Source organism: Podarcis bocagei, assembly GCF_964188305.1.
Source record: "Podarcis bocagei genome assembly, chromosome: 1".
Taxonomy (NCBI): Eukaryota; Metazoa; Chordata; class Lepidosauria; order Squamata; family Lacertidae; genus Podarcis; species Podarcis bocagei.
The window spans coordinates 138,465,629-138,478,166 of NC_138125.1; the positions used below are offsets into that span (position 1 = coordinate 138,465,629).

Sequence of the window (12,538 nt, forward strand, 5' to 3'; positions counted from 1 at the left end):
GCCTCATGGGGCGGGGGGGCGATGCATCGTGGTATATCACCAGACCCCACAATGTTTGGCTGGTGATACATTGTGATGTTGAAAACCTGAGATCACCCTAGTCTTAATTTTGTACGCTTTGGATTTGAGGACCGTGTTTCTTCTGTTTGGTATAGCAGTTTGCACACGGTTAGTGCAAACAAACAAACAAGCAAGCAAAAGATTGGTGAGTGAACGCTTCTCATTTCAGTATTGAAGAAGAAGTTGCTCTAGTGTATTTTCTCTTTGCCTTGGCTCTCCTTGTTTTCCACAAAGTGAGCTCCTGATTTGGACTGGGTTGCAGTCCTAGGGGAGAAAGTTCAACAGTCTCTCCGCCCTGCTCAAGTACCGTTTTCCTGCCACCAGCGTGGTGCACTTAGCCTTTCTGCAACCTGCTTTAGGCAATCTGAAAAGAAGCCAGAGTGCTGGATTTAAAGAACCTTGTGGGAGATGTGATCACAGCTGTCCTCTTGACTCATTTAGTTTGGCCTTCACTGAGGGAAGAAATCTGTTTCCGGGCTGAACCACTTCACATGGGAAATGGTTGGGGGAGAGGTGGTTTGGTCTAGCCTTTGCTTTACTACCTGTAGAGAATCACTCTTAACCCTAATCCCACCTCATATCCCCAGGGCTGCTCTTAACTAAAAATCAAAGTGTTGGCAGAGAAGAGTTAGAATTAAGTTTTCTTTGCTTTGTGAGCTTCCCAGAGATCTCCTGCCATGGAGTGGCCGTATAAAGGGAGAATAAAATAAAAGATAAATCTTGGATCTGCTGTGTAATGTGTGGTTTCTAACATAGGACGGGCCCTGCTTAATCATCCGTAACCTCTAAGCAGCATACATAGAAATATTGATAAAGCCAAACATTAAAGGCAAGTTAATCTAAAAATGCATTAAAATATAAGTTAAATCAGTTGTTTAAAATATACATAAAATAATAAAACCACATACTAAAATTGCATGCCTACTTGTAAGCTAGAAGTGATATAAAATATGTGTAAAATATAAGTGATGCTGGCAATTCATATGATTTACATCATTATTTCAAAGCTGCATTGCTAACAGAGCTTCCATTTCTTTCTTTCTTGTATTTCAGTAATAACAATCCTTATGCTTCATTTGGAACAACTCAGGCATGGGATGAAGAGAAAAACCTGTGGAGTGCCCCTCACGACATCTCCCACACAGAAGCGGATGATGACCGGATATTGTACAACTTAATTGTGGTTAGAGACAAACTGGACAAAGATTCTGAGGTAAGTCCTGTATGTGGACACTGAATAAATGCTGAATAAATAAATGTGAATGATTATGGTTACGATTTTAAAAAACAAAAAACATGCCCTTATTCTTAACCTGATGGTTGCTGTTAGTTTATTAACTTCATCTAGAAATCTTGAACATAGTTTTTTTTTATGTTAATTTGCGCACATCTCTTCAGCAAGAGAAAACACAGCTGGAAAAAAATAAAGCAGCTAATTAGATTAAGCAAAAGAGTTGCTTAGGAATTTCTAATTTAGGGTTGCTATATTTTGAAGAGCAGATCAGACTGCGTATGTGTCTGTGTTTGTGTGTATCTATGCACTCATATAAGGGAAGGGGAGAAGGGGAGTGGAAGGTCAGTGTAGAGGGAAGAATAGAATGAGAGGATAAAGATCAAAATGAAAAGGAAAAGGAAGGGGGAAGGGAAGAATTGAATGAGGGCAAAGAGTGCAAGAGTAGGAGTAGGGGTTTGGAGGTAAAAGTCAGAGTTCAAGACAGAATCAAGTTAAAAATGGGAGGTGATGTTAAAAAATCAAAATGTAAAGATTCCCCCCCCCTCTTTCTTTGGAGTTAAAAATGCAAAATCAAGATGCAAATTAAGGTTTGAAGGCAGAGTTTAACCAGCTGCTGTGCGGTTCTCCCTAGCTCTGGGTCCTGGTATACTCAGCTGAAAGTTAACACAGCTCTCTCCTGCCTCCTCAAATTGGAAGAGAGAGGGGACGAGAATTTAGATGAGATAAAACAATAACAAAATAAAAATAAGAGGGATGGAGATGGAAATATCCCTTTTAAAAGAGAGGAAAGGGGAGGCAAGATGGTGATCGCCACGGCCTCACAGAGCTGCTAGGGACCACCAACACCAATTACATGGTTTGGCTGTTCCCCACGCTACCGACACCACCACCACCACCACCGCTGCAAATGGGGGAGAGCCGGGGAGCCCAATGTGAGAGCCAAAGAGGCCACTTGGAGCCCCCTGTTCCCCAACAACCTCTGCCCCGGATCGCCCTGGCAGCAGCCAGACAGAGCCCGGAGGCCTGGGGAGCTGAGCAAAGAAACTCACTCCGCTCTGGAGCTGAGGAAGGAATGCAGCGGTGCCTCCCATCTGAGCATCCCTCAACGGCCACCACTGCCATGGCCGCCACCACAGGAGGAAGGCAGGAAGGGACTGGGAGACCCAAGGAGGCCATTCACAGCCTCATGGGTGGCTGGAAACGGGAGCAGGCCAGGGAGCCGCAGGCCGGGGATCATCCTGGGAGGCAGTGCACACTGCTCGAGCCTTTTCCCTTCCAGCGGAGGGGTGCCGGCAGCAGCCAGTGATGGGTACATCAAGCAGCGGTGGTGATGATCTCAGGGAGTGGGGTTGGGTTACCCAATTCAGCTCTTGCCTTGTTATCGTTAGACTTAAATTTAAACAATAACTTTAAATGCAGAGACTTAGTATTTTTTCTATTAGCAGCAGCCCAATTAACGATAGTCGGATACTGGAAACAACCTATAGAAATTCCTGTTGCAATCTGGGTAAATAATATTTGGAATGTGGCTCTATCAGTACGCCTTACTTGCCACAGAGGGGTAATTAAAGGCACTTCAAGAATAGACACTTTTGGAGACTTGGCTTCCATTCCCTTCATTTATAAATGAGACAAAAGGTACATTTATTCCACCCACAATACAAGAGTCTCTATGGAGAGGATGCTTGAATTGATAATGCATAAATAAACATATTGCTTGCGTATTGTGTGCTACGTATGAAACTTAATAAGACTGTACCACTGGACAAGTTACTGTAGTTATATGTTGTTCTTGTATTTACATGAAAATCAATAAAAATTATTTGGACCAAAAAAAAAGTGGCCTTTGTTTTGATTCCCGCCAAACAACACTAAAATCAAGGGGAAAGCCTGGAAAAGAGGAAAGAGCCTTGAGAGGAAATATGATAGCCATCTTCAGATATCTCAAGTGCTGTCACATGGAAAATGGAGAAAGCTTGCTTTCTCCTGCTCCAGAGGTTAGGACCCAAACCAATGGCATCTAGTTACAAGAAGGACAGTCTGACTAAACTTCAGGAAGAGATGTTTGACAGTGAAACAGACTCCCAGGAGAGGTCCTGGACATTCCTTCCTTAGAGGTTTTTAAATAGAGGGTGGATTGTTAGAGCTAGTTTAGATTCCTGCATTGCAGGGGGTTAGGCTAGATGACCATCAGGGTCCCTTACGACTCTGATTCCACAATAACTAGCAAGTCCCATCAGTGAAATTGGGCAAGAGCTTGTGCAACGGGTCTTCCCTTATCCCCCCCCCCATATGCCCCCAAAATTGGCTCGGAAAGAGGTTCAGGAGAACCCTTGTAGCAGCGTGCAGCTGGGAGATTGTTTGTCCCAGTAGAATGGTTGCCTTGGAGTGGTGTTCAGTGCATCCTCTAGAGCACACATGAATGACATGGGCTGATGTTAAGTGGGGCAAAAATGGATCAGGCATCTTAGTCTAGACAGGGAAGTTGTAAATTGTGTTCCAGAAAAATGACTTCTGATTCTGTTAGCTTGTTGTAAGCTCCTTTATCTTACAAGAGGCTTGTAACTTATTGTATTAATATTTTAAAATACAACAGTGTTTGAGTGTATTATTGTCTTGATTGAAGTCCCCAACCATGCCCAAGAGAAGAGTGACGGAAAACATGGATCAAATATCGAGTCTCCTAAGCTATTCAGAAGAAATGTATTGACTGGAGTGTTGGAAAATGTTAATTTGCATGTACAAGCATGTCATACTGCTAGACACTGGCAAGATCTCCAGAAATAGATTTCTGGATATAGATGATGGCTTATAAAAATGCCTAGTACTACTTTTCTATAAAAAGAGGTGCCGGAACTCACCATGAACACCTCCCTTGTTCTCATGGCAATGGCACCCGCCTGAGAGGGGCCGGAACTGGCGAGTTCTGGTGAGTTCCGAATGAAAAAAGCCCTGCATATGCCAAACACACTTCTGCTTTTCTTGACTCATTCCCCCAGGGAAAAACCCACACTTTACCACTGAATCGGAGCAAACATCAGTTGGGTTTTCCATGGACTGATGTTTGCTCAGATTTAGCAGTAAAGAGCGAGTTTTCCTGGGGAAAGCAGCAGGGAAAACAGCTCAGACCCCTGCTTTCTAGGCACGGGACCAGCAGAGGTGTGGATGAGCCTGACAGGCAGTGCTGTTGAGCTTGCTCAGATAAAAGAATGAAAGCAAGGAACTCAATCAGCAAAGATGTTTACAAAGGATTTCCTGGAATAGAAGTCACAAAACCTCCTTTCCTGTTTCCAGAAATGGCTCCATAATCCCCCCTGTCATTATAGTGTCAACATGGTCAAATAAATCCCTCTTTACGTAGAAGAAATAAGACTAAGATACTTCCAGATTAGCGACTGATCTTGGAAAGTAAAAGTCCATTAAAGTAAGTCTGTGTGTGTGTGTGTCGCTTGAAGGCGCTCAGAGGAGGTGGAAGGAGTAGACTAGGAGAGCAGCAAGCTCTTATATGCAATGACTTTCATCTTCAGTAAAGAGCAAAATCACTTTTCCCACTTCTTTAAAGAGGACTTGGTCCTCTGTGACAAGCAGTGGCTTTAGATGGGAACTATAACGGCATGTGACTGGACATAATCCTCTTAGTGTTGTTACATTCCAGCTCTCCACATGGGTTTAGTATAAGCTGGTAGCCTTTCAGATTCAGAGGATAGGTTTGAGATGTTAGGAAGTGATGGTGTCAGTTTTCCTGGTGAAGGGTAATGCTTGACTGTTAATCCTGCAGCTCAGTGGATCCTGGATCTTCCATTTATGTGGGATTGAGGCTTAGAATTGCAGTGATATGAATGTTTATTTCCTGCAAAATAAAAAAATTCCTTCCAGTAGCACCTTAAAGACCAACTAAGTTAGTTCTTGGTATGAGCTTTCGTGTGCATGCACACTTCTTTCGTGTGCATGCACACTTCTTCAGAAGAAGTGTGCATGCACACGAAAGCTCATACCAAGAACTAACTTAGTTGGTCTTTAAGGTGCTACTGGAAGGAATTTTTTTATTTTGACTATGGCAGACCAACACGGCTACCTATCTGTAACTATTTCCTGCAAGTATACCCTAATAATAGAGTAACAGAAAAAGTGTGTGGTGGGTATTATTCAAGTCCATCTTTCTCACATATAATCTACCATATTATTCTGTGTATAAGACTAGGTTTCCCCCCTAAAAAATAATGTTAAAAATTAGGGGGCGTCTTATACACAGGGCCATTTCCCCCCATTTTCTTAAATCCGTGTCCCAAAAAACAGGGGGTGTCTTATACACGGGGACAAACTTATAGATGGGAAAATACAGAAGTTCTCTGTGTAGGAAACTTTATGTACCTTTATGAGAACTAAGCCCTGAGTTAACTATTTTGGGGGTTCCTTTTGTCTATATGTGAATGAAAGGGGTTCAGCAGCTAGAATAAGCAGCCATGAAGTTTGGGGAACCTTGCCTTATATACAAAAGTGCTTCCATCTCTCTCTCTCTCTAGAGCAGGGGCAGTCAACCTTTTTATACCTACCGCCCACTAAGGCATCTTTCTTGATGGTGGTTTCCTTACCGCCCACCAGTGCTCAATGGAAGGAGGATTCAGCTCGTGCCATAGAACCCCCTACCGCCCACCTAGAATCCTGAAACGCCCACCAGTGGGCAGTAGGGACCAGGGGGACAATCAGTGGCGTAGTGTGGGTTGTCAGCACCCGGGGCAAGGCAAGTAATTTGCGCCCCCTAACCTGTGGATTTGCGCCCCCTAACCCTAACCCCCAGATGTTGCGCCCGGTGCGGCCGGCCCCCCCTGCACCCCCCACGCTACGCCACTGGGGACAATCCCTGGTCTAAAGAATAGAAGACAGAAGTTTGTGCAAAATTGTAGACATACTGACCGAAGGTAACCTTCAATATACTTTCATGTTCGAAGCCACAAGACTGAAAAAGTGAAAGAAAAATCTGTCCCCAGATTGCTTTCACTTCTTTCACTTGCTTTCACTTCTAGGTTTGCTTTCCTGTAATGACTTGGGGAAAGTACCACTGTGCTATTATGTAATCGATTTCCACTAAAACAAAAACCTCTGCCTCATTTAACATTTATTCTTTTCATAACAAAATGAATGCATATAATTTTCTTTTTCTGATTTCTGACTTTTGGAATCTTGCAACGAACAGCTGCAACTTGATTTAATAAACATTTTATTTTGAAAATCCGGTTTCATGGCAGTTTTCAGTGTGCAAAGTGCTTGTTGATCCCCACAACAATTCCCTCAAACGAAAAAACCTGCTGGATTGCTCAGTTGGTTAGAACATGGTCCTGATAACACCAAAATCTCAGATTCTATCCCCATATTCCTGCATTGCAAAGGGTTGGACTAGATGATTCTCAGGGTCCCTTTCAATCCTGTGATTTATGGTTTTGAACTGCAGTGGTTAATAAACTGTATGTCTGTGACTCAGATAATTATGTTTGTTGAACTTCACAAGGCCAGTGAAGTGAGAGGCAGCCAAAAGTAGGATTGCAGGCAGAAATTTCAACAATATTAATTTTAAAATGCTCTCAATAAAACATGTATTGCACATGTTTTATTAGATAAAACTTAGATAACTAGTAAGGTGGGTTACTTCATGTTTCAAAATGGCTCCTGACTGATTTCTTTTATTCTACAACATCACATCCTTTCCCTTTCCCTATTGAGAAGATGGAAGTGTATCTGTCAACTGCTTTCAGGGAGATAATGGCATTGGAAAATAAAGTAACCCAAGGACTTGTTAGAGAACTGTGAAAGGCTTTGACACTTGGGTAAATCAGCCACATCTTAAGCGAACATGAACTTTTTCTTTGAGCCACAGCACAGTACACAAACACAAGGGAAAGAGAACCTAGACCCCAATTATTTGGCCTACGTTCTTTGAAAGAAATCCAAATTTGGTGTCCCAATTATGGAAGGAACTGTATTCAGTGCTGGTGGTGCCCTTGCGAGAAGAATGCTACAAAAACTAAGCTTCACAGCACAATGAAGCTGCTCTGCTGGACTGTCACATCCAGCAGTACAAACGAAGCCAACCTCTTAGTGAGAGAGGAACAGAACATTTGGAGAACAATTATGTACAGTCTGTTGGCATGATGTGTATTTAAGCCTTTGGTTTTGTGTTTAATTTGGCTTCCGTTTTACATGTAGTACTCTCCTTTATGCGTGGATTTGAAATCTTAAGCTCACGGAACAAAAGTTCTAGAAATTTTGCAGGATAGATATTGGGGATGACTGAGAACTTGGTTGTCCATTTCTACTGGCCATCCCACCCATTAGGTGGGGTGAAGCAGCTGCCTCAGGTGGCAGAAACGCAAGAGGCATCCTGCCCCAGTGCCACCCCCGAAGCAAACCATGTGAGGGGGGCTTTGGCAGCCGTGTAGAGTTCTACCACCCAGAAACGCGGGGGGTGGGGGGTGGGGTGATTTCAGGTTTGCAAAGCTAATCTTTCTGTTAAGCTCTTGGATTTCGTAATGCTTTTGCCACGATACCTGTAGCCTTAAAGTCTAGAAATGACTGCATAGGTTGTGATAGGATTAAGGCAGTTGATAACATACATACATATTTTTCTCACACTCATTTGAGAGCTTTCTGTGTTTGTATATTGATGCTCAGCTGAGCCTGTTGTAAATCAGAGGTGGGGAACTGCCTGGCCAAATCTCAGCCGGCCAAATCCCTGAGTCCGCTCTCCTCCATAGACCAGCTTTGACAGGGGGGCTGGTGTCATGTGACGGACACCTGTGACAGTTCAGTCAAGGCTTTGGAGTCCAGCCCTTTATCTTATTCTGCTTCCAGGCTGCTCCACAACTGCAGTGCAAAGTCATATTTCAGTTTTCTTAAAGTTGTATATTTTCCCCAGTGCTACTCCTGTTGAGCTGTGTTATTATATCCAAAATAGTGTCAACCAGCCAAGATTACAGACTGAAGAAGGGAATTCAAATGCACCCAGTTGGTATATGACACAAGAAAGTCATTCAGTTTTTGTTTTATTTCTTACAGTGTTCTTACAATATTTCTTTTTGTGTTGTGAACCACCCTGTGATCTTTGAAGGGCAGTATACAAATTTAATTAATTAATTAATAATACAATCTGATGTGTTGCCAATTTGGTTTTCTTAATAACTGCTACTTGTGAAATTGTGAGGGGAGTGGTCCTACGGCTGTGGATCTCAAGCATTTTTCAGAGGCCTTATTTTATTTTATTTTATTTTATATACCATCCTATACCTGCAGGCCTCAGGGTGGTTTACAAGATAAAATTACAATAGAAAAACACAAAGCGCATAATCAAAATAAAAACAAAATAAAAATATAAACAAAATATAATCAGGAAGAGCCTCCCCCGCAACACACATAGTTAAAAACAATTTTAAAAACACAATTAAAAAGCAGTTTAAAAGAATGTGAAGAGTACTCTTTGCTGGGTAGCAGCAGTCCTTGTGAAGCCTGTCTGGCCCCGGGGTCCTGGGCATGGCGGAGAGGTCGGAGCAGGACCCTCAGACTCTGGGCAAGGAAGTCCGTGGTCTGTCAGGCCCTAGGACTTGAAATATTCTTATCTCTCTTCTGGACCCAGTAGTCAGGGAAATCAGACTCCTTTTATTCCTAGTGACATTTTTGTCCCCAACAAAGACAATTTGGGACTGTAAGACACTGTCCAAGACTTTTTGTCTTTCAGTCTGCCTGCCTCACCCCATCAGCATTAAACAGCGGAGACTTCTTAGAAGTCTTCCTTCTTGCTTCTGTCCTCTTGACATTTTGCTAATGCCGCTGTGCTTTGTCAGTATCCCAAAAAAGGATTTGAACGACATTTTGGGAACTTGTTCTTCCATAAGAATGGTTTGCATATGTACTTAACAAAGGAATAATTTTGTATATCACTTAATTTCTGAAAAATGTGAGAGTATGCTGAAACTTGATATCTAGTATGGGCCAGTATTTTTGCTTCCAGTGGAGACCCCACTTAGTAGTTTCTTTTGTGATTTTTTGGTGCCCCCTAGTGGGGAAATTACGCAGATCAATGCTATTTGAAGTTAAAAGGAGTAATTGCATAAGTGCCTGAGAAGGAAACTAATTATATGTGGGACTGCTGTTTGCCAACACAAAGTTCTTGTTTCTGTGCCAGGCAACGGTACCTTTCTATGTTCTGTCGCCACCTTCTTTCCTCAAATGATTTAGCTCCAATTACAGCTTCTATGTTTCAGTTTCCTTTAGGGTTGCCATACTTCTGGGAATTCCCTGACGTGTCCTCTTTTGTGGGTCCTACATGCCTGTCCGGGGGGGGGGGATTTTACATTTGAAAGCAAATGTCCTGGATTTTGTTTTTTTTTAATGTGGGTGGGTGGCTCTGGTTGGTTCAGGCTCTGGCTCTGGCATGGGCAGCTTGGGCTCGGCAGTGGGGCTATTGGGTCGACTGCCCTAAAAATGCTTGCTGCTTCCACTTCCTGGCTATAATAATTCATGCAGCTTTCATCGTAAATTGATAATAATGCTACCTCTGGATCTTCAGTCAGCTTTAACCCAGTGATTTCTGTTCTTTCCTTAAACACCCTTTGCCCCCAAAATTGTACATATTTACACCCCCACCACATGTGAACATAATTCCCTGTTTCCTGGCATCCCCTCCAACATAACACCGAATATTCCTTGTCTATTTGATTTAATCTGACTGGTGACAGACCATCTCCAAATTAATTTATAATAATTTTCTTTTATCGACTGGACCTAATGGTCAGGGGTCCCTTTACCTTTTTATTCTTATAGACAACGTTTTCAACGTACGTTTCTCCCATATTTCCCCCCCCCCAGCTTTGACTATCTATTTGCCCTGATGTCTCCTTTTCCCTCACCTCTTTTAATTGATCTTCTTGATCTTCCATTTCTAGTAATATTTAATAAATTTCACTGGTTTCCCCTTTTATAACTGTATTTTCTTTTTTATCTCCCCTTTTATAATAATTTCCCCCCAAATTTTGTATATTCTTTGCTGTTCTTGTTTTCCCTTAACCACTTCTTTGCCCATTGCTCCAGTTGTATACAGTTATACCATGTTATTTTACTTCCTATTAGAGCATCTCTTATTTGTTCTTTGTTTCTCATTTTCCCTACCCAATCATTTATTTTAAGTATTTTCTTCTCTTTCACTTCTTTTTCAATTTCCTTTTTAAAATCTACTGGGAAGTCTTCTATCATCACCACCAGGGTTAGTGGGGAATTTGCTGGTATCAATTTTCCTTTATATTTCACCCATATCTCAATAATTTTAATAAGGGATTTTCAATATTCTGCCACTATTTTCTATTTGGTTTGATAAAAATATATATTCACTAACTTCTCCTTCATTTCCCGTGTACCACTCTCTAACCATTCTAACTCTCCTTGTTCTGTTATCCCGTGTATGACATATCATAACTGATTTGCTGTATAATATGACTTTATGTTAGGGAGCCCCAGTCTACCTAATACTAATTCCCCTCATCACTGCTTTCATTGTATCCCATATTATTGCTTGAGTATTGTCAGGGAACTGCCATCAGAGCCAGAGGGAGAGGGAGGGCTCCAGAGGGGTTCCGGAGAGCGTCCCGGGAGGGAGAGAAGCAGCACATCTTCTGGGGAAGGAAATCAGCGTAGCACCAGTGGAGAAGGGGGGCAGATGGGGGAATCGGCGAGGTGGCTCCATGACTCCTCGCCGGGCACCAGCGGGGAGAGCACGGGTCCTCCGATGCCCACACCCTCCCTGCGAAGAAGGCTTCCGCGCAGGGAGACTAGGCGGAGACTAGGCGTCAAAGAGCTTCTTTGCTGGAAGAAGTTCAAGAAACGCCCACTGACGGATTCTGCCAGCGATTGAGACAGCCACGGGTGAGTGGCTGTCTGGACAGAAAGGGTTCACTCAGGCAACCCAGCCAGGTGTTGGCACAGGCTTACGCACGAGGAACCCCTAGAACCATTACAAGTACTTTGCCTCTTCTTATTGATCTCCCATACATCTAATAATTCTTTCTCTATCTTATTTACTGTTTGACTATTCTTGAAGATCCTCGTGTCTAACCTCCATCTTCTGGCTTCCTTGTAATCTTTCTTTATTTTTAATACCATATTAACCAATGTGTGGTCGGTTACCTTTATTATTCCAATTTCCGTATTTGTTATTTTAGAACACTAAGATTTTTGAAACAAAGATATAATCGATCCTTGAGTAGGTCTTATGCACTGGTGAGAAGAATGAAAATTTATTCTCTCCTTCCCTCATCACTCTCCGAACATTTTTCATATCTTTCCTTTTCATAATTTTAGCTAATCCTGTAATGTTATTACATCTTTCCTCTGGGGTGGGATTTGACTTATCCAGTCATTTATCTAATACCATATTGAAATCTCCTGCCATAATCATATAACCCTTTTGAATACCCCCTATTTCCTTAAACACTTTATCAAAAAATTCCCTCTGATTTTCATTGCGAGCATAAATATTAATTATAGTGTATTCTTCCCCCGCCATTGTTCCCTGAATTATAATGTATCTTCCCTCAGGATCTTTCTTCATCTTTAATATACTAAATCCGCATCTCTTTGAAATTACTGTTGCTATCCCTCTTGATTTTGAAGTACCATATGCTTTTTCATAATTATTTATACCTCTCAGTCTGAGTTCATTAACCGCCTCTTTCGTCTGAGGCGTTTCCTGTAAAAATATTATAACTTCTTTATCTTTATTCAATAATGTTTCTATCCTCCTTTTCATAATCAACCCCAGCCCTCTCATGTTTAAGGTTGAAATCCTTATTTCATTATCAATGAGTTAAATGTACTTCTTAATTTCTGGTCTCGTGTCTTATGATACTTATATAACCCATTACCCACCCCATTCAATCCCCTCCCCTCCCTCACCCCTCCCATACCCAGACATTCCATTTTGTCCTCCCCCCTATTTTCTTAAGTTATTTCACCTCTCCCATTGTCCTAATTGTTGGGGGGGGGGGGGGAGGCTCCTCTGATCACGGAGCCACAACAGAACTTCTCCCATTATATTTGTTATGTCTTCACTCTGATATTTCGTTCAGCCTTTACTTTCAGTCCTCAATAGTCATTTTTTGTCTTCTGGCACCCCCAGTTCCATGAAAACAGGGTGCTGGATTAAACGGACCACTGGCCTTCTGTTTCTGTGTACAGGAGGTTTCTGAAAAGGGCCCCTTACAG

The 12,538-nt window shown here is 42.2% G+C and overlaps 1 protein-coding gene across 1 annotated transcript in view; it reads left to right on the forward strand.

Annotated features, from left to right (window-relative positions):
* Nucleotides 1–12,538, forward strand: part of MREG (melanoregulin) — a 43,476-nt gene that overhangs the window by 9,192 nt on the left and 21,746 nt on the right. The window contains exon 2 of the mRNA XM_081183782.1: nt 1,114–1,273. Within this exon, the coding sequence (XP_081039908.1) occupies nt 1,114–1,273 (160 nt within the window). The remainder of the gene's footprint in view (nt 1–1,113; nt 1,274–12,538) is intronic.